This window comes from Myxocyprinus asiaticus, chromosome 39, assembly GCF_019703515.2.
Source record: "Myxocyprinus asiaticus isolate MX2 ecotype Aquarium Trade chromosome 39, UBuf_Myxa_2, whole genome shotgun sequence".
Lineage (NCBI taxonomy): Eukaryota > Metazoa > Chordata > Actinopteri > Cypriniformes > Catostomidae > Myxocyprinus > Myxocyprinus asiaticus.
The window spans coordinates 36,505,221-36,530,494 of record NC_059382.1 but is presented as its reverse complement, the minus strand read 5'-3'; the positions used below and the strand labels follow the sequence as shown (position 1 = coordinate 36,530,494).

The 25,274-nt window shown below is 39.8% G+C and overlaps 1 protein-coding gene across 2 annotated transcripts in view; it reads left to right on the top strand.

Moving 5' to 3' along the window:
• The window catches only part of dscamb (Down syndrome cell adhesion molecule b), a 264,610-nt gene that overhangs the window by 224,940 nt on the left and 14,396 nt on the right, over positions 1 to 25,274 (top strand). Inside the window, exons 22-32 of one of the 2 annotated variants that reach the window (XM_051678499.1) lie at positions 4,445 to 4,562; positions 4,813 to 4,976; positions 5,566 to 5,664; positions 6,994 to 7,182; positions 8,541 to 8,831; positions 10,499 to 10,675; positions 11,919 to 11,949; positions 12,039 to 12,154; positions 13,715 to 13,858; positions 14,195 to 14,392; positions 21,378 to 21,680. In XM_051678499.1, the coding sequence (XP_051534459.1) occupies positions 4,445 to 4,562; positions 4,813 to 4,976; positions 5,566 to 5,664; positions 6,994 to 7,182; positions 8,541 to 8,831; positions 10,499 to 10,675; positions 11,919 to 11,949; positions 12,039 to 12,154; positions 13,715 to 13,858; positions 14,195 to 14,392; positions 21,378 to 21,680 (1,830 nt within the window). Of the gene's footprint in view, positions 1 to 4,444; positions 4,563 to 4,812; positions 4,977 to 5,565; positions 5,665 to 6,993; positions 7,183 to 8,540; positions 8,832 to 10,498; positions 10,676 to 11,918; positions 11,950 to 12,038; positions 12,155 to 13,714; positions 13,865 to 14,194; positions 14,393 to 21,377; positions 21,681 to 25,274 lie in introns of both variants that reach the window. The other variant, XM_051678498.1, reaches the window with a different exon arrangement.

Below are 25,274 nucleotides of genomic sequence, written 5' to 3'. Positions count from 1 at the left end.
GATAAATTAAATCTAATCTTTTTGGTATTTATTTAAAGATTACACCAGCAGATTTAAGCTACAAATCCATTTTTGCAGAAACCACAATTCAGATTCTCTTTTGTTTTTGGTGACTGCACTGACATATTTATATTAGCAAAGCATTGTTTATAGCCTGTATATACATGCTAATTTCTGGACTTGCAGTCTTCTGCAATCATATACTTTACAGTGGCCCCAAAAAGTATTTCCCACCAATTGGCTTCTGCAAACAAATGGTGCTTTTTCTCTCAGAACTAACTCACTTTTCTGAGCCTATTTTGCAATGACTTTTAACCAGTTGTTCATCACATTAACTATGGACATTTTTCAGTTGTGTTTGACATCCAGAAAGTGTCCATATACTTTTTGTCTTTATTTTGAACTTTATATCTCTTGTTTGATCATTTATCATTATTTCATTAATGTAAAATGTACTACATTGGTAAAAATGACTGTAATTTTAACTGTAAAGAATGTGAAAATGCTACAGAAAATAAACTTTAGTTGGTTAACAGGTAATTACCTTAAAATAGACAATACAAAATTATAATCTACCTATTTAACAAGACAATACATTTTTATGTTAATAATTTTATGGTAAAATATTGTAAAAAAGTATGTTTTTTATGTAAAAGTATTTTATATAACGGTAAAAAGTTTAATTAATGATAAAAATGTAAATTATGTTTAACAAGACAGTATATGTACTTTTTATGGTAAACTATTGTTAAAATTATGGTGAAAAACAATAATCGGTGTTCCCAGAAGTCCCTGCGTGACCTTTCACTGGAATAGTTATGTTTCTTCTTATTTTTAATATATGTTATGTACTTTAGGGTGTTCTGTGTTATGTTTGATGTAGTTTAGTTTATTGCATTGTTTTAGTGTCACATCTGACCCTGATGGAGTTTTGTGTCTGTGTTGGTGACACTGAGCGTCTCTATATGTGTTTTGTCATTGCTCCTGGAAGGACCTCTGTTGTCACTATACAGTGATTAAATACACATTTTAAAGTGAAAAGCAGATTTATACAGTTCCAGAAGCTTAGTGTAGCCTATCAAGTTTATATCATATATAATTTAATATAATTTATATAGTAATGATTTGAAATAAATCATGAATTTTATTTATGATAAATTTCTGGCAACCACAGCTGCCAGTTTTTTTTTACCATAAATGTAAAAGTTTTCTTTTAAGTGAACCGTAAACGAATTAACATTTGTACCATAACAGTGAATTTCTGGCAGTTGCAACTTCCAGTTCCCTATCTGTCACTCACTCGACGTTGTGTCAATGAAAATTGGCGAGTGGTATTTGCATGCCACTCCCCCGGACATACGGGTATAAAAGGAGCTGGTATGCAACCACTCATTCAGATTTTTTCTTCGGAGCTAAACGGTCATGCTCATTGAGCTGAATACTACTGTTCATTCACCTCTGCTGGATCTGATGGCGCATTTCAGCGGCTTCTCCCTCCTCTGCACTGGTGCACTGCAGAGAACGCCCCTGGGCGCTTCGGCACAAAAACTAGAGAGTATATTTTCTGAAAGAGCTTTTTTCCCCTCTAAAAGAGTATATATTTCTCTAAAAGAACGCACACACGGAACGTCTTTTTAAAGACACGTCTTTTTAAAGATGCCTTTCTGATTGTGTGTTATTCCTGGTTGCGGTCGTTATCTCTCAACTTTGGATGGTCATGATTGCTGTCTTTCGTGTCTGGGCGCGACCCACACGGAGGCAGCGTTTGTGAATGGTTCATGTTGTCACTGCGAGAACATGACCATGGCAACTTTGCGGTCGTGGCTTGCTTTCGTAAGAAAGCAAGCCACCCCAGCGGCTCCCCGCCTCGGTCCTTCTACCTACGGGTATGAGGCCAGCGCGGCTAGCACTGGGGGCGAATTTGGGGACCCCAGTGGGATCGTCTCCACCAGGTATCCCCCTGCGGACCTCCCATTCCCCAGCACACTCGTCTGCCCCAATCGGGCTTCCAGATGAGTTCGCCGGCTCGTCTCACAGCGAGTCTGGCTTCTTGTTCGGAGCCCACAAAGATGATGAGCTCTCGATCGCAGCATCAGAGAGCGGGCTTGTCCAGTCGGACACAGAAGCCTCAGCTGGGCTTCTCCCTTCGGGGACGGGCACATCAACTGCCTCGAGTTGTTGACAATTCTGCTCACCCTGCGGAGGTTCCGGCCGTTGATCCAGGGCAAGCACGTGTTAGTTCGGACAGACAGCATGGCAATGGTAGCATATGTCAACCGCCAAGGCAGTCTGCGCTCTCGTTGTTTGTCACAACTCGCCCGCCGTCTCCTTCCCTGGAGTCAGCAACACGGGCACAGGTGGAGCTGTTCGCCTCCCAAGAATCCTCCCACTGCCCACTCTGGTACGCCCTCACCGAGGCTTCCCTTGGCATAGACATGCTGGCACACAGCTGGCCCCCTGGCCTATGCAAATATGTGTTTCCCCTAGTGAGCCTGCTTGCATAGACCCTGTGCAAGGTCAGGGAGGACGAGGTGCAGGTCGTCCTGGTAGCACCCTACTGGCCCACCCAGACGTGGTTCTCAGACCTCACACTCCTCGTGACAGCTCCCCCCTGGCGGATTCCCCTGATGAAGGACCTTCTTTCTCAGGGACGGGGCACCCTCTGGCACCCACGCCCAGACCTCTGGAATCTCCATGTCTGGCCCCTGGACGGGACGTGGAAGACCTAAGCGGTCTACCACCCACGGTGGTAGACACGATCACTCAGGCTAAGGCCCCACCTACGAGGTGCATGTATGCCTTTAAGTTGCGTCTGCTCGCTAAGTGGTGTTCTTCCCATCGCGAAGATCCCCAGAGATGCGCAGTCGGATCAGTGCTTTCCTTCCTGCAGGAGAGGCTGGAAGGGAGGCTGTCCCCTTCCACCTTGAAGGTGTACATTGCCACCATAGCAGCACACCATGACGCAGTCGACGGTAAGTCCTTAGGGAAGCGAGGAGGTTGAATCCCTCCAGACCACGCCTCAGTGCTCCGCATGTGGTGGTTCCCTGTAAGGCTAACCCCATGCGATATATATCTTCCGCTAGTTTGTTTCCCTGTTGGCAAACTGCGTCTTCCTTGGGCAAAGCCCCTCTGCCCCAGTCTCCATGTTTGTAGTAACTCCTCCCCCATTGGGCAGGATCTACCTTGAAGACTCTCCACATGGTTGGAAAGACCATGTGACGTATTCTTCCACTTAAATATCCCCCCCTCTCTTTGGGCGAGGTGTGGTCTCCGCGGTGTCTTCCCCTTGGGAAGGACACCCCCCGACTAGACCTGGCGGCCCAGATGGATATTCCCCCCTCTTTTTTAGGGAGTGGAAAAAAAGAAGGGGAAAAGAGGCCATGACTGGGTTAAGCCTGTCTCTATCTTTTGGGTAGTCGACTTGTCCCCAAAAAGGGCCGTTCGACACTCATAACTATGTTGGGGGAGGTTACGTGTTGACCTGGTGTGCTGGCTATGAGGCACACAGTAGTCTGCCCACCACACACCGCCAGTTCACGTAACACAGTTCAGCCAGTTGTGGCATTTCGTATAAGGACCCCTAGTGTCACTACATCAACACAACGTCGAGTGAGTGACAGATAGGGAACATCATGGTTACTTGTGTAACCTCCGTTACCTGATGGAGGGAATGAGACGTTGTGTCCCTCCTGCCACAACGCTGAACTACCCGCTGAAATGGCCAGACCTTATATCGGGTCCTCAGCATAAAACCTGAATGAGTGGTTGCATACCAGCTCCTTTTATACCCGTATGTCCGGGGGAGTGGCATGCAAATACCACCCGCCAATTTTCATTGGACATTTATCAAAGACCAGAGGTGTCTCGGGCTCCCAAGAGTGACCCCTAGTGACCCCTACAACGTCTCGTTCCCTCCATCAGGGAACGGAGGTTACACAAGTAACCGAGACGTTTTTCATCGTAAATTTAACAGGATTTTTTATTTATTTATTTAATTATTGTTACAGTATTTTGTAATCTAATGCAATGACGTTTATGTTAAGTGTGGTGAAAGTTTCCAAAAATGTTTTGGACCAGTGTACCCTACATCCTAATTTGTATACTTACACTCCTAAATAGTATGCAAGATTAGAAATAGTTTAGTTTTATGGAAAGGGAGAGTTTGTGAGAGTTCTCTATGAACTTTTTCAGCTGTCAAAATTTTTTTTTTACTGAAGCTGCTGAAGCAATTTTTTATGTATGAACCAGAAAGTTAAGTAGCTATTACAAGGTAAGCATTTAGCTAGATGCTAACTTGCCCACATGCTAATGCAAACATGATGCAAATTTATGACGTTGCTTTATCTAACTACATGCTAAATTATGCACTTTCCCATCACTAGCAATGTACATAGGTTACTTTCAGTGCAAAAACAATTGCCTAGCGGTATGTTTGTTCCGTTAGCCCCTGCTAGAATCCTGACGTTCAGTGGTACTGTGACCACACCCTGGATGAGAGACATCATCCTTCCCTGCAAAGCTGTCGGAGATCCTCCGCCAGCCATCAAGTGGCTGAAGGGAAGGTATGTTCAGTTAACTTATCTGTTATCTATCTATTCAATTACCATTAGTTCAGTCATGACAACTCTCTTTAAATGTTTGACAAAGAGAGAAGTTGATTAGATTACATTCAGATTGAACAGATTACATTTAAAGGACCTGTTAGGTTACACCATGTAGAGTTTTATGAATTAACTAAAAAACATTTTTCTATGATCATCAAATTTGTTTGTAAAAGAACATTTTAGACAATTTCCAATGGTTTCTCCACAGTAATGGTACTCCTGCTCCGGTTTCCATTGACGGCCGCCGCAGCGCCCATAGCAATGGCAGCTTTGTAATTCGGACCGTAAAAGCAGAGGATTCTGGGTACTACAGCTGTGTTGCCAGTAACAACTGGGGTTCAGATGAGATTATGCTAAACCTACAAGTCCAAGGTGCATTTGATCAAATATTCAGAAAATTCACTGTAGAGCGGAGAGCTTTTTTATATTGGATCATTCTCAGGATGTTTCTCATAACATATGGTCACAGCTATAAACTATGAATAGTTATTCATCATTACAAACCCTTAGCCTAAGCCTAAAATACTGCATTATTTCAACATTGTACATTTCAACAGTACATTTGGAATACTTGTAAATTATGGTAATATCATTCAGTGTCAGTATGCCAAACATTCATTGTGCAATAAATTACACATTATATTTGAAAAAAATAAAAAAAAATAAAAAAAATAACTCATGAAATTTCTTTTTCAAAACATGTTTTGTGCCAACCCATTTAAAATGTTACTGGAATTAATGTTACAGGGTTGAAGGTCAGTGGAAAAATGGCTAATAACAGCCTTAACTTAAAAATATCATTGCATCACACCACATTATTCAGAGTAAATTTTTTTGTAAATTTCAAAATTTCATTGTGATTTATTTTTTATTTTTTATTTTTATTTTTTTCTTCAATAACAGAATTGAAATATTGAGGCTGACACCCTATATTGTTGTGTTTACTCTCAAAACATTTTAGTACCTCCTGACCAACCACGCCTGACAGTGACCAAAACCAGCACCACCTCAATCACACTGTCCTGGATCCCTGGAGATAATGGAGGAAGCTCCATCAGAGGTTAAACAGTTAACAGTTAAACTGCACTCATATTTACAATTACTTCTTTACCTTTTACTTTAGTCCCAGCTCTTTTCTTGGGCCTAGGAAAGTTTTCTGTTAGATCTCTTTAGCCCATTTAAGTGTAGTTAAAAAGCTTTTTAAAGGGATATTTCACCCAAAAATGAAAATTCTCTCATCATTTACTCACCTTCATACAATCCCAGATGTGTATGACTTTCTTTCTTCAGCAGAACACACATGAAGAATTTTAGAAAAACATTTCAGCTCTGTTGGTCCTCACAATGCAAGTGAATGGTGACCAGATCTCTGAAGGTCCACAAGGGACATAAAGGCAACATAAAAGCAATCCATATGACTCCAGTGGTTTAATCCATATATTTTGAAGCGATATGTTAGGTGTGAGTGAAAAACAGATAAATATTTAAGTAATTTTTTACTGAAAATCTACACTTTCACATTGTTTTTTTATTTATTTATTTTTTTAATTCTTTTTTATTGGTGATTTGAATTCTTTGTGCATATCGCCACCTACTGGTTGGGGCTGGTCAAAGGTGGAGATTTATAGTGAAAAAGGACTTAAATATTGATCCACACTTATCATATCGCTTCAGAAGATATGGATTTAAACACTGGAGTTTTATAGATTACTTTTATGTTGCCTTTATATGCTTTTTCAACCTTCTGAGTTATGGTCACCATTCACTTGCATTGTGAGGACCAACAGAGCTGAGATATTCTTTAAAAAAACTTAATTTGTGTTTAGCAGAATTTTAAAAAAAATCACACATCTGGGATGGCATGTGGCGAGTAAAGGATGAGAGAATTTTCACTTTTGGGCAAACTGTCCCTTTTTTTTTTTTTTTTTTTTTTATTAACAATTCTTATTGATTCCATTCAACAAATTAAATAAACATCACAGAAAATGTCCCCAAACTGTCCCTTTAATAATGTTGTACACCTGAAGACGCTGTGTCTTAGTCACTTTAAGCCTCACCCATCCTTATCAAGAACTAAAAAGAACTTCTACTTAGTAACTATTTAGGTTGATATATTTAGTATTTGGAATTGCAAAAATTAGCTTGGAAATAATATGGTAAGTATACTGACTTGCTCAATAATTATGCTTGCATTCTTTATTGAAGTCAGCAACATAAAAAAACAGACCTGTCAAAAACTTCACGAACAATACTATTTTAATCAGGGTCAGCTTTGCATGGTTAGTGCCCTATCTCACCAGTAATGGTAAATAAATAAAGTGTGACATTTGGTGTTCATTTTTCAAATTGAACTCAAGTGCTTAGCATAAAAGCGGTGTTCTTTGTTAAGGGTATATTCTGCAGTATTCTGAGGATAACAGTGAAGAGTGGGGCAGTTTCTCCATCAGCCCCAGTGAGCGATTTTACCGTCTGGAAAACCTGAAGTGTGGCACCTGGTACAAATTTACTCTGACTGCTCAGAACGCTGTCGGTCCTGGCCGCATCAGTGAGATCATTGAGGCTAAAACCCACGGGAAAGGTACACAATCAAATTTTTTTTTAACTTTTTTATATTGTTCTGTTCACAGTTTAGCATTTGTTAATTACACTACACAGTACACACACTGGTGAAGTTGTGGTGTATTTGACCAACCAAATATTACTATGAGAACTTTTTGCTCTTATGCGTTGATGCATCTACACTGCTAGGTGTCAACGCAACATAAACAAAAGAGTTACTGAGTGCACTTTTTTAAAATAGCCAATAGCCTTTAGTTTATATCACAGCCCAGCAACACCATGATGTGTTGTTAGGCGGTTAGTATAATTAAGGGGAGGAACATCGACATTTCTCTTAAATGACTAAATGTCTGTTAAATGACAAAAAAATTTGTCCAATATATTTTGATGATAATATTTGAGTATTTCTTCAACTTTGAGCACTTTAGCACTGTTGATTTCTAAAAGATTTTAGAAATCTTAAATCTAAAAGTCTTGTTCAAACATTTTTCACAAACACAATATTTGTATTTATTTATTTGTCTACTAACAATGTCTAACACTGTATGTACGTTTATCACATGAGATTTACTGTATGTTATTTTTGTCATTTTTTCTTAAAGTCGTGAAAATTCCCAAGAATCCCATCACAGTTTCATTTCCAATTCGGTATGGTGTTTTATAGAATTCTGTAGTGGAAATGACACTGATGGAAATTACATTGTTTCACACATTTATTTCACACTCTTTGCGTAATTTGGCAAAATGACAGCTTTATTGGAAATGATGCTCAATAAAAATACTCTGTTCACAAGTGATTTACCTTGATTTTTTTTTTTCTTTAAACATTACTTGTCTCATATTTCATATCAAGCATGCTCTTCACTGACACATTTGTTGACTTGATAAATAAGTACACTTAAAAAAAAAAAAAAAAAAAAAAAAGTTATTAGGTGGAAAAATGTTTGGTGTGGTGGAACTGATGCCACAATTGTGGGACAGTTCATTTTCACGTAAATACTGAAATGTAAATATTCATTTTCACAAAGTAAATATTGAAATTATTTGTTTATTCCAGTCTTTGTATAGATTATCATAGTTTTAAACATGTAACAGTTTAAAAAATTGAAGTCTGTGTCTGGGTCAAGGCTAAAACAGTAAAAGCTTCATATAAAAGGCATTTGAAAAGTAGCAAAAATTAATTATGAAAGTCTTTACCTCAGTTTGATAAAAGTTTCCAATTCAGTTTTATTAAGACCTTTAGATAACATAAATTAAAAATAAATAAAATAAAATAAAAAGTTGAAATCCATTTATTTTAATAAAAATCGATCCCTAGGACTTAAAGTTCCCAAAGAACTCAGAATTACATTATCTCTTTTTTCTCCACATTATCAGAGCCACAGTTCGCCAAAGACCACGAGCTTTTCACAAGCGTCAACTCTACCCGTGTGGAGCTCAACCTGATTGGCTGGAACAACGGAGGCTGTCCCATCGACTCTTTCACGCTGGAGTATCGGCCAGTGGACACTACTAAGTGGACAATGGTGAAGCGCGATTCTCTTACCAAGAGCCACGTTCTGTATGACCTGCAGGAGGCCACCTGGTACGAGCTGCAGATGAGGGTGGGCAACAGTGCAGGAATGGCAGAGAAGAGGGTGCTATTTGCTACTCTGAATGTGGATGGCAGTAAGTACTCACTCTTGTTTACCTCTCAGAATCAAATGAAATGTCTCAATTCATTGTTTGGAGGCATTTGCTAGACATGAATGAGGGTCAATGACAAATAAGGGTGTCCGTTCTTAAAAATCTAATCTTGAACACTTCATGCACTCAGCGGTCATTACTTGCTGTACGTAGCGGAATGCTTCATTGGTTGTTTTTTAATCTCATGCAACCCCACGTCCTCCTGCGAGCACATTGTGTTTTGGCTTCGCTATACGCTGCGCATAATTTAATTTCATTTAAATTGACTGATCTCAGTTCAGGACACTCTAGGCTGTCATTAAGGGATAAACTTTCGATGCACAGAGTCATGTGACAAAACAACATGGCGCCGATCTCAGTTAGTTTGCTTTTGGGAGAAATGCCAACAAAACTACATCTGGTAGGAAAAGTTTTTACACTGAAACCTGTTTGTCTCAAAAGAGTAACATCTCTAGTTTCATCTGATATGTCATTTTGAAAATTTCAACGATTTATCGCGAGACAGCACACTTTTAAACAAAATTATCTCCTGCGAGGACAATGAGCCTTACCTTAGAAATCTTATATCCACTGTGTGTTATCCCCATTGAAAATCAAGGGGAGCATCCTAAAGCTAGACAGTGTCACTTTCAGAGGCTTTATACGGAGTTAGGATGAAAATAAGGTGCCTTTCAAACTGTTCTGAGACAAGTGCAGTCAGACAACACATTGGAGGTTAAGTCATTTACAAATTAGGGAGCAAGGGAGCATCCTATACTTTTCCTATGTAGCCAAGGGCATTCACTCCTAAAATCCAACCAAAAGTTCAGCCTTAGGCTGCAGATGGTGTTTGGACCATTTAACATGGTTGGCAGGCATGGGACAATGGTAATCTGTACTAAGATTCAGAATTTATAATGTAAAATGTTATTTTAATGCTGGCCATCACTTGAATCAGAATTAATTATGCTAATTTCTGATTGGTAAAATGTTTCAGTACTGGATATCACTTTTTGTTTGATAGTGCAAAGAGAGAATATTTAGATTTTGTTTCCAAAGTAGAAAAAACATTGTAACGTAAAAGTCAAATTAAGTCAAATAATTTTTGTTTGTGTAGTTTTTTTATTTGTGCTTTCCCCAATACACATTGTTCCAAAGCAGCTTTACAAAACATTCTCAAAAACATGAAAAACCAATACTCCTGGAAACATAATACACAAGTTGATAATAATTATTATTTTTTTTTTAAAAGGCTGACTTTTATAGCTTGGTATTTTTTAAAAGCCACAAATTCAGCCCATTGTCCCCATATGAGGACTTCAATTTTTGGGAAAAATACTTGCTATTCAAACATTTGTGTGTGTGTGTGTGTGTGTGTGTGTGTGTGTGTTTGTGTGTGTGTGTGTGTGTGTGTGTGTGCGTTTATAAAGTGCCACTAGTTTCAAATCAGAGAGGGAAATGAAAAATGCACATAACTTCTCAGGGTCTCAGGAAGTTAAGCAATACAAATGTTTTTGTTTTTTTATTGTATTTATTTATTTTTGCCAAATTGCAGTCCCAATTAATGTTATTTTTTGAGTGTCATTTCATTGACCCACGAATGTGTTGCAGTTGTTTGGGAGTAACTGGTAAAAAAAAAGTCTGTCAACTGCTCAATCTTCTGACTCCAGGTACGATTGCTCCATTGCCAAAGACGGTGGACCCCAGTCAGGAAAACAGACAGGGAAATGAGGGACTGAAGATGATGGTCACAATCATCTGCATTTTGGTAGCAATCTCCATGGTCTTCATTGTTCTTCTGGTGTTGAGGAGAAGGAGAAAAGAGCAGAGACTCAAGAGGCTACGAGGTGTGCAGAAACATACATCATAACAGAAAATACTGCAGACTTTATGTAAAGTTTGTGAAATGTTTTCTTTAAATTATTTCTTAATTTCTGGGTGAAGCATTTAGCCCAAGCAACACCAGCACATTTGCTGTATACATTTTGTGAACCTTCCAGACTGGATCCAACATTTACTTGGCACACCTGCCACTGGAGGATGAATTGAGAAAATCTACCAGTCATAAAAAAAAATTTACAAGCCATATAGTTTTAATAGGTCAAAATAACATTTTTGTCTGCAGTGGAATATATATTTTTGTCCTTGAATGGAGAAACAGTCCAGGGGCCTGATAAAAAAGTGCACAAAATGGGCATTGAAATGTGAGTACCCAATTTCCCATGCACACGGTGGGATTTATAAAAAGTTAACTTGCCGTAAATATGTGCGCACCGTCCGCATAATTTTTTTACTGGTGTGTGCAAGTTGGCGACTCCAAAACAGCTAAGTAATTCACTGAACAGATTTATTCCACACTCTGCTCTTCATTTAATACTCCACATTTAGAATAAAAAAGAGTGGAATTAAGCATTCAAATCAGAAATCATCATCACCCAGGTGATGTTGTATTTTACAAATTGAAAAGGCATTAAAATATATGCTGTTTAAAAGAAAATATTTGCAATGGATGCTCTGTTTTTGGAAATAGTTTCCCATGGCATTCTCGGATGGAGCTTACTTTTAATGTCAGTGAAGATTTCCTGGGTCATGATAGTTTCGATTCCCAAAGGCTTTGTGCTTGAAATTGTGTTCCATTTACAGAAATCATGCTCTGAGATAAAAGAGAGCATTCGAATAAAGATACATCTAAGACTCTATGACGTGGAATGGCTTGGTTTAGTTTTTCGTACCATTAAACACAGGGAGGAACAAAAGTGGAAGATAATCAGAATTACATTATTATTCTTGCCCCATAATTTATTTTTATTTTTTCTGGTGCTGACTACATATATTCACTAAAATTACCTTATCACCAGTTGGTTAAAAGGCAGTGCAAAGATGGCTCAGAAGAGCTCATTTAATTCTGAGATAAATTTGTTTGCAGATTCTACTTGCTTTTTATATATAGTGTGTATGAATGTTGTTGCATCAGACACTTGTTTTTAAGTGGAACTTAAGTGACCAGTGTATATACAGTATGCCAGTGAAACACACATACTCTCAAACAATATTTTGCGATTCATATATTTCCCTCTCAATGTTAAACAGATGCAAAGAGCCTCGCAGAGATGCTAATGAGGTAAATATCTTATTTGATATTGCCCTATAAATCAGTACTTTGTCATGAAGTAGCGGCTGTAATTGAACTGTTTGCATGTGTATCTGCAGTAAAAATGCTCGCACACCAGATACCGCGAACAAACAGCAACAGACGCTGAGAATGCACATCGATATCCCACGAGCTCAGCTACTCATCGAGGAGAGAGACACTATGGAGACAATTGGTAAGATACTCACTGGTTTTTAGGTCATTATTAATGGTGTTTACTGAGGCAAGCATCACTATAACTAGTGCTCATACTAGGGTTCCTCATACCAAAATTTTAGTTGTTGGTACCAATACCAGTGACATTTGTCAGTTCTCTAAATCTCTGTACCAATTTTTCAATGCTACTGCAACATTGTTCTTGAGTTGACTGACGGGCGATGTCTGTATCTAAAAGGTGATTGGCTCTTTTACCTGTAAGGCTTGACTTCCTTTTCTACATCCCTTGGCCATTGGGTGTTCCAGTTTCTCATTGTGACGAGGAGGAGGGCGGGGCCAGGCCGTGAATACACACGCGGGCTAATCAGCCGAGGAGAGGGATAAGTGCAGCGGAATGCGGCAGTTTGGGAGAGAGAGAGCCACATGCAGCTGCCATGTGTGCGTTTATGTTTTTGTGTCTTTTTATTTAAGTTCCTATTAAAATATTACTTTGATTGTTCAGCCGGTTCCCACATCCTCCTTTCCCATGAAGCTAGTAACCTTGTTACATTGGTGCCGAAACCCGGGAAAGAGGAGGGATGCGCTGTCGTGGAGTCCTCGCCACTGCCATCCACCCAAAGGAGCAGCCGCAGGCATCCGCCGGGGGACAGAGGAGTCGCTGCCAGCCGCCTGTATGCGGAGGAATGGCCACCGTCCGCGAGAGGAGAAGGGGCTCGCTGTCAGCCGCCTGGAATGGTGGAGCCGCTACCAGGGGTGGACGAGTTCCCTACCGGCCACCAAAATGCGGAGGGGCGTTCCAAGGGTCGGAGGACTGGCTCCAGTCCACTCGGGAAGGAGCGGTTGTCATCTGCCAGAGGGTGGAGGAGTGATCGAGGACCAGGCGTGTCTGGGAACCGACGAGCAAGTTTTTTTTCTCTCTCTCCTCTCTCTCTCTCACTGTCGCTCCGCCTTGCCTTTTTTTTTTTTCTCCCCTCGTCCCCCTCCCCAGCCCTAGAGAGGCGGGGAAAAGCCTGCTGGCAGGTGGGGCCAGAAGGGCAGCGTGATGAGGAGGAGGGCGGGGCCGGGCCGTGACTACATATGCCTGGCCCCCAATCGGGCTAATCAGCTGAGGAGAGGATAATTGCAGCAGAATGCGGCAGTTCTGGAGAGAGAGAGCTACATGCAGCTGCCATGTGTGTGTTTGTTTTTGTGCCTGTTTGTTTAAGTTTAAGCCTATTAAAATAATACTTTGATTGTTCAGCCGGTTCCCGCCTCCTCCTCTCCCATGAAGCTAGTAACCTTGTTACACTCACATTCATTTTAATACAAGTGGTCCGTCTCTGCAAAACAGTCTCTGACTCAGAACACTCTAGAAATCGCATAGCAACCCCCTGGCAACCACAACATCACTATATCATATATTGGTCTCTGCATATGACTCGGGTCCACCCTGGCAACCATAACATTCTAGCATTGTGGTGGCGACTTTTGCATGAACAAGCACCATTCACATTTTCTTTGCAAAATGTGAAACTTTAGTTTGATTTATGGTGGTATTTTTTTACTTTCTTTAACCTGATCATGGTTCTCTCTCTTTCAGATGACCGCTCCACTGTGCTGTTGACGGACAATGACTTTGGAGAAACATCTAAACAGAAATCTTCAACCGTCACGCATACAGTTCACTACCAGTCTCTGTCCCAGGCCACTGGACCACTTGTAGACGTATCTGACGCTAGACCCGGTACAAGTAAGAACTGAACTAGTCTGGGTGTTCTTGTTGGTCTAATTTACATAAAGCTGCCCATGTGTGTTGCATCACTTAGAATTGACTAAAACTCAGTCAGTTATAAGTTATGCAACCAGACTGTCCACGAGTAGTCTGTACTAAAAACCACATATGCTGCACTCTGGTTCCCCCTAAAAAAACAAGACTGCCCTTAAATTAATTTACTACAGCAGTAGTAATTTTATTTATTTTTATCAAGGAGGACAGGGATTTGGTCCCATACTTCACACTGGACACTTTGTATTTAGGTTAATCAGCATCAATCAGCTGTGTGTGTCTTTGTCCTGTCAGACCCCACTGCCCGCCGCATAGCTAAAGCCGGCCCTGCCACACGCAGCCGCTACGCCAGCCAGTGGACCCTGAACCGCCCCCACCCTCCCGTCTCTTCACACACACTCTCTACAGACTGGAGGCTTCCCACACCCCGCGCCACAGGCTCCGTCGATAAAGAGAGTGACAGCTACAGTGTCAGTCCCTCTCAGGACACAGGTAACAGCAAATCTGCCGAATTAATGGGGTCATATCATAAGGAGAATTCTGCGGTGACATTTTGAATGTTTCTGAAATAAAATGGCCAGTGACTTTGTATTGCTAAGGCTAATTTTATAGCTAACATTTTATGTATCCTAAATACTAAGGATGTCCTGATACTGATAAAATTAAAATCACGTTATGTCCTAGTGAGATTATTTAACCACAAAAGCTGTGATTTAATGAGATGAATATGTAGGGCTTTACTGGTTGTTTAGATCAGTGTTACTCTCAGAAATATTAAATAAATATTTATTTAGTTATTAATTAATATTTAAATTAATTAATTGAATCTAACTCATTAAAACCTCATATGGGGCTCCAGTAAATGTAGTGCGCTACGTTTAGGAGCGGGTTTGGTTATTACCAATAATTAATAATTAGCAAAGATAATTATCAATTATTAAAATGAATAGAACATTGATTTGAATCAATGTTAGCTTTTTTTTAAACTTTAAATCAACAATTATCAAAGATAATCACTAATCATTAACATCGATGAAACATTAATTAAAATTAACACTAGCTTATTGACCATTCAAATTCAACAATCATCAAAGATAATTATCAATTATCAAAAATCAATAGAATATTAATAAGGATTAATATTGGCGGGGCACCATCCTGGAATCAGGGACTAATAACCAAATAGTATAACAGTCTCAATATTAGATTGTTTCCTTAGGAAAATCGACATCCGAAGATTTTCGGGGAAAAAAACAATGAATGAAGGCTTGAATCCGAGCACTTACCTCCCGTCAGCATGACACAGGTGTATGCAAAACAAACCAAAACACTTCTCTTTGAAGTATAACAAAGTTTATTTATGCTGTAATATCTATTAATAATTAATACAATGCAGTCAATAAACCTCCGACTTACAACTACAAACTAAACAGTGATATGATTAGATATGGAAATCAAAACAATCCTATAACACATGAGTGTGTGTGTGTGTGTGTGTGTGTGTGTGTGTGTGTGTGTGTGTGTGTGTGTGTGTGTGTGTGTAAGGAGGTACACACACAAAATAGCGGACGTGACTCTTGTGGAGAGTATGTCACGTGAGATTTCCGGCCAGAGAATATGGCCGAGAATGTGGGCGGAGAGAAACCAGTCAATGGCGTCTACCAGTTACCACGTGTATCCGCTTGTATGATAGCTTAGGGACAAAGCTGAGCTTTTGCTTCTACTAGCCAAAAATGTGTGCGAGAATGTTTGTGAGGGGTCGCGTGTGTGTTTAGTACGAGAGAGAGAGAGAATTAAGTGACGGCCCCAAAGCCGATTTTGCGATCGTGGGAGAGAAAGCAGCTGTTAGTTTATCACTCAGAGATGCGGTGGACGGCTTGTAAACCGTCCCACGGTCTTTGATTCTTTAATGGATAAACTCAATGTGCCGGTCTTATCTGCGATGGCGGAAATGCACAACAGTCCAATGTGTTTGGACTACAATACAGCAAATCTCATTCGTGATAATTAATACCCTGAGTGTTAATTGCAATGAGCGGACTCGGTGGTCTGTAAACTGTACAAGCAATAACCTTGATACATAAGAATAACACACTATAATATTCTATCTCTGCCCAGACATAAACCTCTTACTTGAATCGTATGAGGACGTAGAATGTGTGTTCATCCGTCCTTTAACTCCGACTCGGTTCCTTGAGGCTCGGGTGATGACGGGAGGCCGTTTCCTCGCTCTGTCGGCGGGCGGTACGGCTGCTGATTCTCAGCGGGCTGGCGGAGAAATCGGCGACGTCGACTTGATTGAAGATGGAAGAGAAATCTTTTCTCTTCACTTCTGCAGGCAAACGGATGAAGATGCGGATTGAGTGTTCGGTGGAACACAGAGTAATCTCAACTCGTCCAGCGAGATGGAGATTGTATGGCCACAGTTTCAAGTTAGATGTTTCTTCCTTGTGCCACGAGGCTGCACCTGAAAGCAGCGATGAGCTGCGTCTACGCATGGCGAGCAAAGTTGCTGGAAGCAAATCCCGGAAGCATTTCAGGGGTATTTCTACTCCTGATGATGTCATGGTTGAGGTGCGTTCTGTCGTGTGCCTCATCCAATAGGAGTTGAGAGTTCGATCCTTTAGTGAGCAAGGCTTCATGTGATTTGCAGTCTGTTTTGGACTCCCTTTGTTTGATTTTGGTGTGATTTTTATCAGTAAAATTTATGACTCGGTACCGGCTTTTCCAGAGTGGGAATCTGCCGTCACAATGTCAGAGCTCCTTGGTCAAAACAACACAGAAACACTTAAAATAAAAACTAAATTTATAGGAAGAAAGTATGACAGAAATATATCACTACTGTAAAGTTTTGTAATATTCACTGTAATACTACTACTAATTCTACTACTACTACTAATAATAATAAATCAGTAGTAATTGTATTATACTTAAGCAATATCTAACATCTGTGATGCTCTGTTTTGCAGCACTTTATTTGACAAAATAAACTTCCAATGTTGTATTTTGCCAGCAGCCATATCACCCTGTAGCTCAAGACCGGTTGCCCACTGAAGCTAAGCAGGTTTGAGCTTGGTCAGTACCTGGATGAGAGACCTCCTGGGGAAAACTAAGTTTGCTGCTGGAAGAGGTATTAGGCAGCAGAGCAGGGGTGCTCACCCTGTGGTCTGGGTGGGTCCTAATGCCCCAGTATAGTGATGGGAACACTAATGTAAAAAGGCACTGTCCTTTGAGTGAGATGTTAAACTGAGGTCCTGACTCTGTGGTCATTAAAAATCCCAGGGCACTTTTTGTAAAGAGTAGGGGTGTAACCCCAGTGTCCTGGCCAAATTTCCCCCATTGGCCCTTCTCAATCATGGCCTCCTAATAATCCCCATCCATTAATTGGCTCTGTAACTCTACTCTCTCCTCTCCACCAATAGCTGGTGTGTGATGAGCACACTGGCACACTATTGCTACCATCGCAACATCCAGGTGGTTGCTGCACACTGGTGGTGGTTGAGGAGAGTCCCCTGTTCACTGTGTAAAGCACTTTGAGTGTAGTGTCAGAAAAGTGCTATATAAATGTAACATTCAGATTATGGGTTGTGCTGTGAGGTTCTGTGTATAAGATAAAATATTTGATAAAAAACAATACATTATTACGTTGAAAATTAATTTTTATTTGATTCAAGTTTTAATGAATTCATTTATTTAAACACCTTTTTGATGATAAAATTGAAATAAACTGTTGATATGGAGTTAAAAAAAAATAAAAAAAATAACAGGTATCGAACTTTGTATCGGCGAGTACCAAAAATGAAGTATTGGTACTCTTTCTCATTCTCAAAAAAATAGTATCAGGACATCCCTACTAAATACACACAATTAAATAATATTTTCACACTTTTTTGTGTAATATTTAGCAATATTATAGCTTGATTGGAAATTATACCCAATACAAATACTCACAACTGTGCTAATCACAAGTGATGTTTACCTTTATTTTTCTTTGTTCTTCAAACATCATTTGCCCTCAATTTCATCTCTTTTGAAAAAAAAAAAAAAAAAAAAAATTAAAAATTATATATATACATACAGGGTTGGGGAGTAACGGAATACATGTAATGGGATTACGTATTTAAAATACAAAATATAAGTAACTGTATTCCACTACAGTTACAATTTAAATCATTGGTATTTAGAATACAGTTACATTCAGGAAGTATTTTGATTACTGAATAGATTACTTTGCATTTTATTGTCATTTGTTTCATTTAATATTTAGTCCTTTCAGATGGAAAACATTTATACATATAAATGATGCGATCCAAAGTGCATTTGAACAGCGGTGAAACACTTTCTTATGAGCAGACAGAGAAGTAAGTTTGAAGTAAGTTTGGAGCACAAGAAATAGAAATAAAGCTTGTGTAAATTGTCAGCTTTATGCTATTTCTAGCCATTTTACATGCACGTTACCTGGCATGATCATACTTGTTTATCATGAAAATTCACGTTAGATCATAATTTCTTTTTTTCTAGTAAGACCTTTGATATTAGGGCAAAAATCATATTCTTGATAATAATTTTTGTATTGGTTTCCTGTAAAAAATATCTAAAAATCCTTAAAACAAGATCAGTTTTATTGATCTTGTTTTAGAAACAACACTGCAAAAGATATTTAGGTTTCTCAGAGAATGTATTTTTAACATGTGTATTTTTTTCTTACTGTACTGGCAGAGTTTTTATAGTCAAAACAAGTGAAAAAATCTACCAGTGCTGAAGAAGTAATCCAAAGTATTTAGAAAACGTTACTGACCTTGAGTAATCTAACAAAATACATTACAAATTACATTTTACAGCATATATTCTGTAATCTGTAGTGGAATACATTTCAAAAGTAACTCTCCCAACCATGTGTGTGTGTGTGTATATATATATATATATATATATATGTAAAAAAAAAAAATTAAAATGTTGCCCCTAATATATATATATATATATATATATATATATATATATATATATATATATATATATATATATATATATATATATATTAGGGGCAACATTTTTGGTTTGATGGAAATTATGCCACCTTTGTGGGACAGCTGTAATTATTGAAAAATATATTGAAATAATTTTCACACAATAATTATTTAAATCGTTAATGTCTGTTTAGATGATCAAAGTTTTAAACATGTAATAATTTTTATTTTTATTGTGGATTTTCATAGTTTAATATTGAAAGTTTTGGTATGGGACAAGGCTAAAACAATACAGTTTAAATGAAATGAAAAAAAAAAAAACTTAATTAGTATTTTTGTCTTGTTTTCCAGTAATTCTTTTGGTCACACTTTATATTAGGTGTCTTTAACTACTATGTACTAACACTGAAATACATACAATACAATGTATTTACTGTGTAATTACATGTTGTTCTGTAAAATTCTCACAAGATTCACTTTTGCTGCTACTGAGATTGAGGTACTGGTAGGTTTAGGAGTAGGGGTAGGGTTAGGGTTAGGGGTTAGAGTTAGGTTTTAGGGTGAGGGTTGGTTTAGGGTTAAGGTTAACCATGTAACTACAAATATAGATATAGCTGCAAGCAGCAATGCAGATTCCTCCTTAAAACTGCAAATTATTTAAAAATTGACATGGTAGAGACATGTACTTCACACATGTACACAACATTTCAAAGCAATTGTAGCAATGGCTGATTTTGTAGCATTACCATTGGACAAGAGTATACTCGCATAATAGTAAAATATTTATAGTGGAATGTTGAAATAAGCAGAGACCAGTTTATTAGCTTGGGTCAGATTTGGCTCTAATTCCATCATCTTTTCACATATCAAGGTGAAAATTGGCAGAGTAGTACAGAGTCATGTCATCTTGAAGCCTGTTACGTTTGAAAATCCATCCGTTAAAATGGCGTTGGATTTATGGATATAGAGATATTGAGACAATGTTGACATTTGCATAAATATGCACCTTTCAGCCATTTTGGATTATATTCCTTTTTGCTAAACATCAAATTGAAAGACAGGTATCCTACACATACATACCGAGTTTCAAGTCAATTGGAGCTATGGTTCAGGAGGAGCAGATTTTTGTAGGTTTTCCCAAATTTTCACTGTACAGGAAAATCCATCATGGTGGACTTTGTGGGTTCTAGAGGCTTTTTTGTTCCTAATGAGAAATGGGCATATATACCAGGTTTCAGAAATTTTGGACTTATGGGGTGGAAATGGCATCACTTTGAAAATGGAAAATTGGGGCGTGGCCTGTAGCACCACCTATAGTCTCACGTGGGCCATTTTTAGGTGTGGTAGTTACTCGTGGCCTGTAGTAACAGTGTGCCAAATTTCAAAACTTTTTCCCAAGGAGATCTTGAGTTATTGGGCAATTTACATCAACAGGAATAATAAGAAGAAGAATACTAACAAAAACAATAGGTTTCCTCCTACCGGAGGAATCCTAATTAAATGCAAGTACTTTAAATGTATGTACAATGCAACAACATGCATGTACATAAGTACATTGTAACAAATGCTTAAGTACATAGTAGTTAAAGACACCTAATATAAAGTGAGACCATTTTTTTTTTTTTTTCTTTGAATTAGGTTTATTTTTCTTACCCCGTTGGCAGATTTTTTTTTCTTGTTTAAAGCATAAACTTTACTAAATGTTGTCATATTTCACTGAAAACAAGACTTAATATCTTGTGCCATTTTGCTTGTCAAGTAAGTGTATCTTCTTAGTAGAATGTTTAGAAATTTGTACCAGAAAACAAGATACTAATTAAGAAAATGATTTTTTTGCACTTTTAAAATCTGTTTGTTTTAATAAAAATCAACCCCTTGGAACACGGAAGTGTCCGAAGTTGAAGAAATACCAAAGAAATAAAATGTCATAGTTTGAAATAAGAGTTTGATGTACTATGCAAACATACTGTAACTTTCAAAACAGAAAACTGCCTCCCCAGTCCAAAAAGACGTTTACCGAGCTGCAAAAATACAAAATCTATGTCTTTTTAACTGGGAATTCTGTCCTGGGCTCTGTGATTAGGGGATCCCATTAAACTCTTTTATTACACGGCTCTCTGGAATACTTGATTGTGACTTTTGGTCTTGGCATTCAGATATGTCTTAAAACGTATGGATGTCTTTCGCAACACTGACCTACATAGCTTTGTTCTGACTCTCTGCAGTCTAATTTATTAAGTGTATTTTTTATTTTATAAGTATGAAAATGCGTGATAATGTACAGTTTACCAGTCAGTATTATAATGGTTCAATGGTTGATTCACAAATCATTACTTTTGACCCCTCAAATATGTGGTTGCATTCTTGCACTGTCACATTTAAGTTTGAAGACTTTGTGCAGTGTTTTGCTTTGAAATGGCACTCAAGCATTGTTGGTGATTTCACTGCCTACTCATGCAGGAACATCCCAAAAGCATTGTGATTTCAATTGTGTGTGTATTCCCTCACAGACCGTGCTCGCAGCAGTATGGTGTCTACTGAGAGCGCCTCTTCCACGTACGAGGAGTTAGCCCGTGCCTACGAACATGCCAAGATGGAGGAACAGCTGCGACACGCAAAGTTCACTATCACAGAATGCTTCATCTCAGACACGTCCTCCGAGCAGATGACCGCCGGCACCAATGACTACACAGACAGCCTGACGTCCAGCACACCATCAGAGTCCGGCATCTGCCGATTCACCGCCTCCCCGCCCAAACCACAGGACGCCAACCGGGTCATGAATATGGCCGTGCCCAAAGCACACAGACCCGGTAAGACTAAAAAGAGGAAAAGCATTAACAGTCTTCCATAGTTTTATTAACAGATTTCTTAGCTGTAGCGTTACTATGATGATATGGTTAGTATTGGTAATTAGTTACCAAGTTGGCTTCTTTGTCAGAAAGTAGTGTTTACATTTACTACATTCAAAAGTAGTGATTCAGGGGCAGGGCCAGAAGATTGGAACAGGGTGGTAGATGCCACCCTAAAAATGAGCTCTGCTACCCCAACTTGGACCCCGCTGGCATCCTGGAGATGGTGCACAGTGGCTTAACCCGTCCGTGTTGCACATAGTCCATAACAACATTCCACACCTGTCTGGGAGGACACAGCGTTCTGCCTCAGTAGACAAATCCCCCTCGCCCCAACTCCACGAGGATTTGCATTTTTGTGACAGCTGATGGGTGAGTGCCTCCTAATGAGACATTGTAAAGGAAAAACACATGGGGCTGAAAGTGTAGCTTGTGTGTGTCAAGGCACCAGTTGGAAATACCGACATTATTTCTCCATGAGGCAATCTGTAAAGCAATCTGATTACAATTTTAGAGAAGTAATTATTAATATGTAGTGGATTACTTTTTGGAGTAACATATCATACTCTAGATATGCGTAAAGGCTCCAGCAAGCTTTAATTGTCTTGTGCTCAAGGGGTTTGAAATTCAAGTGCAGTAGATTTTAAGTATTTTTTCTGTAGGGCTGGGCGATATGTAATTTTTTTTATAGATAATCGGCTTAAAAAATATCACAATATCCGATTATATCGTCAACTCCCATGTCGAGGGTCGGTGAATATTTTTGCTTATTGATTATGCTTTAAAAATATATTTAAATTATTGAAACATGAAAAACTTAAACAAAAGACATTTCTAAATTCAAATTGCACTTTAAATAAAATGAAAAAAGCAATTAAAATAATGAAGTGATCAAAAAATCTTATATATAACCACCTCCCCAAATCCAAACATTTACTGTCTTCAGTGGCCCCATTTGCCATCATGCAAGCATCCATCAATGACAACAGTTGGAAAATTACTAATAGCCTACAAATTAAGAACTAAAGACAATTGTAAATTTAAAGATAATAATAATCATAAGAAATAAGCCTAATAAATTCCCTTGTGTTCCCAAAGTAATGCTGCCAAATTGAATTTGTGTTTGTATTACGTTTTGGTAATACAGTTAATGCTGCCTAAAGAAATGAAAATAGAACTAAATTTTGGGTTCGAGGTGAACGTGTCTTGTATTATTTTATGGTTTAATCACTTTTGTCTTTGTTTTTTTAATAGAAAAATATACAGTATATTACTGAACATGCAGAGTTGCGTTCACAATGCCGCAAATTGCTCCGTGGAAATAAAGCAAACTAAACTCACAGCACCTCCTGAGATGATCGGAGCATTGCAGCATTCTCATGGACAACATTATTCTTGCAAACAGTTTTCAGATGAATGAAACAAGAGTAAAAAGAGTGATAACTATTTCCATGCGCCTGTTCCACAAGACAGCGAATCAGACACGAGGATTGACCGTTTTTCTTTTGTCTGTTCTTAAACATATAATAAAGTGTGTTTCTTCAAGTGCGTGTCTTTGTGTCTAACAGCATTTCATTTCATGTGTCACTCCAAATCGTCTTATAGGTCGCCTTCCAGTTGCGGGTAAATGAGCAAAATCACCCATGCATGAAATTTGGAGGAGGAGCTTGCGAACTGGATTCAGCTTTGTCCCATTTGGCAGGTGGCGGGTGCTAATTTCACACCCTGGGCTACTGTTTAATATATTTGGTGACTTCCCAGATCCATGGTTTTGCCATTTCCAGATATCGTCGATATCACACCTATCACACAACCCTGTTGTTCAGCTCTCAGCTAATTTGACTTTTATTATGAACAAATCATGCTTGCACTAGTAGTTTTGGATTGTTCCTTGAGGTAGTCCCAGCTAGAGGTTGACTGATAGTGGATTTTGCCGATAACGATAATTAAGGTGGTGGAAAAGTTTCATAACCAATCGATCAGCCGATAGTTGTTTAAATCGATTTATAGAATTTTTTTTTTTTAAACTTACTTTCCTTACTATGATGTGCATAGGCACTGAAGCAGTAAGAGTCCAAAATTAATAAAATCCCATATGCAGTTTATTATTCAGTCAAAATCCCAATAATAATCAGATTTTTTTTTTTTTTTAGATTTGGTGCATAACATGGGACTTTTAACTATAAATGTGCTGAAACACTCAGGGAATCTTATTTTTAAATGACCATGTAACAATTAATATAAGGAGGAAGCTGGGATGACCTTGACAAACACACAGACATTTAATGACACTTTTCAGCATACAAAGAAACAAAAACACACACTGCTTTTCAGCCAGCTGCATCAAATCATAAAAATGCTCAAACATGCGGACAATCTTTGTACATCTCTCTCCCATCTGCCACTGTCTCCTCTCCTTAAATTCTCCCGCCTCCCCTCGCTGGAACGCGAGGCAGGTGTGACACGCAGGTAGAAGTAATTCGCCACTAATCTTCACGGCCTCGCTCTGCCCAGACGCTGCTTGGCTCTGCCCTGCTCAGTCGCTTCAGGTGGTTCCAGAGACCCCCTCGATGGAGGCCCCTCTGCTCCTAGCTCCAGGGGTTCCGGAGATCCCCTCAATGGGGGCCCTTCCGCTTCCCGCTCCTTCTCCTGAGACTCCTTCCATGGCTCCGCCCTCCGAGTCTTCCATGGCTCCGCCCTCCGAGTCTTCCACTGCTTTGCCGCTCCTTCTTCTGACACTCTTCCTCCTGCAGCTCCGCCCGCTCATCCTCCAGCGGCTTCGTCTGCTTCTCCTCCTGAGACTCCAGCAGCTCTGCCCGCTCCTCCTTCAGCGGCTTTGTCCACTCCTCCTCCTGATACTCCACCTGCTCCTCCTCCAGCCGCTCCTCCTCCCGAGTCTTCTGTGGCTCTGCTCTCTGAGCCCTTCGTGGCTCCGACCTCCAAGCCTCCTTTGGCTCCGCCTCCTGTGGTACCGCCCCCTGAACTTCCTGCTGCTCTGCCTCTTAAGCCTTTTGCGGCACAGCACCATGAACTTTCTGTGGCTCAGCCTCTTGAGCCTCCGCCTCCTGCGGCTCCACCCCCTGAGCCCTTTCCTCCTGCAGCTCCGTCTCCAGAGACTCCATCCCTGGCAGCTCTGCCCTTGGAGTCTCTACCTTCAGCGGCTTCACCCTTGGAGTCTCTATCTTCAGCGGCTCTGCCCCCTGAGCCTCCGCCTCCTGTGGCTCCACCCCCTGACTCTCTGCCAGTTCTGTCCTGGTCTCCTGATCCTTTGCCAGTTCCATCCTGGTATCCGGATACTCCACTCCCTTCCTGGAGCTGCCGCCTAAACTTCCGGATCCATCTCCCTTCCTGGAGCCACCTCCCAGGCCGCCGTACCCAGCTCCCTTCCTAGAGCCACCTTCCTGGCCTCCGGACCCCACTCCTTTCCTGAAGCCACCTCCCAGGCCGCTGGACCCCGCTCCCTTCCTGGAGCCACTTTCCTGGCCACCGGCTCCACCCTGGTCACCGGTCTATGCCTGTCTCTGGGCTCTGCTTCATTGTCTTTCCTTTTTGGGG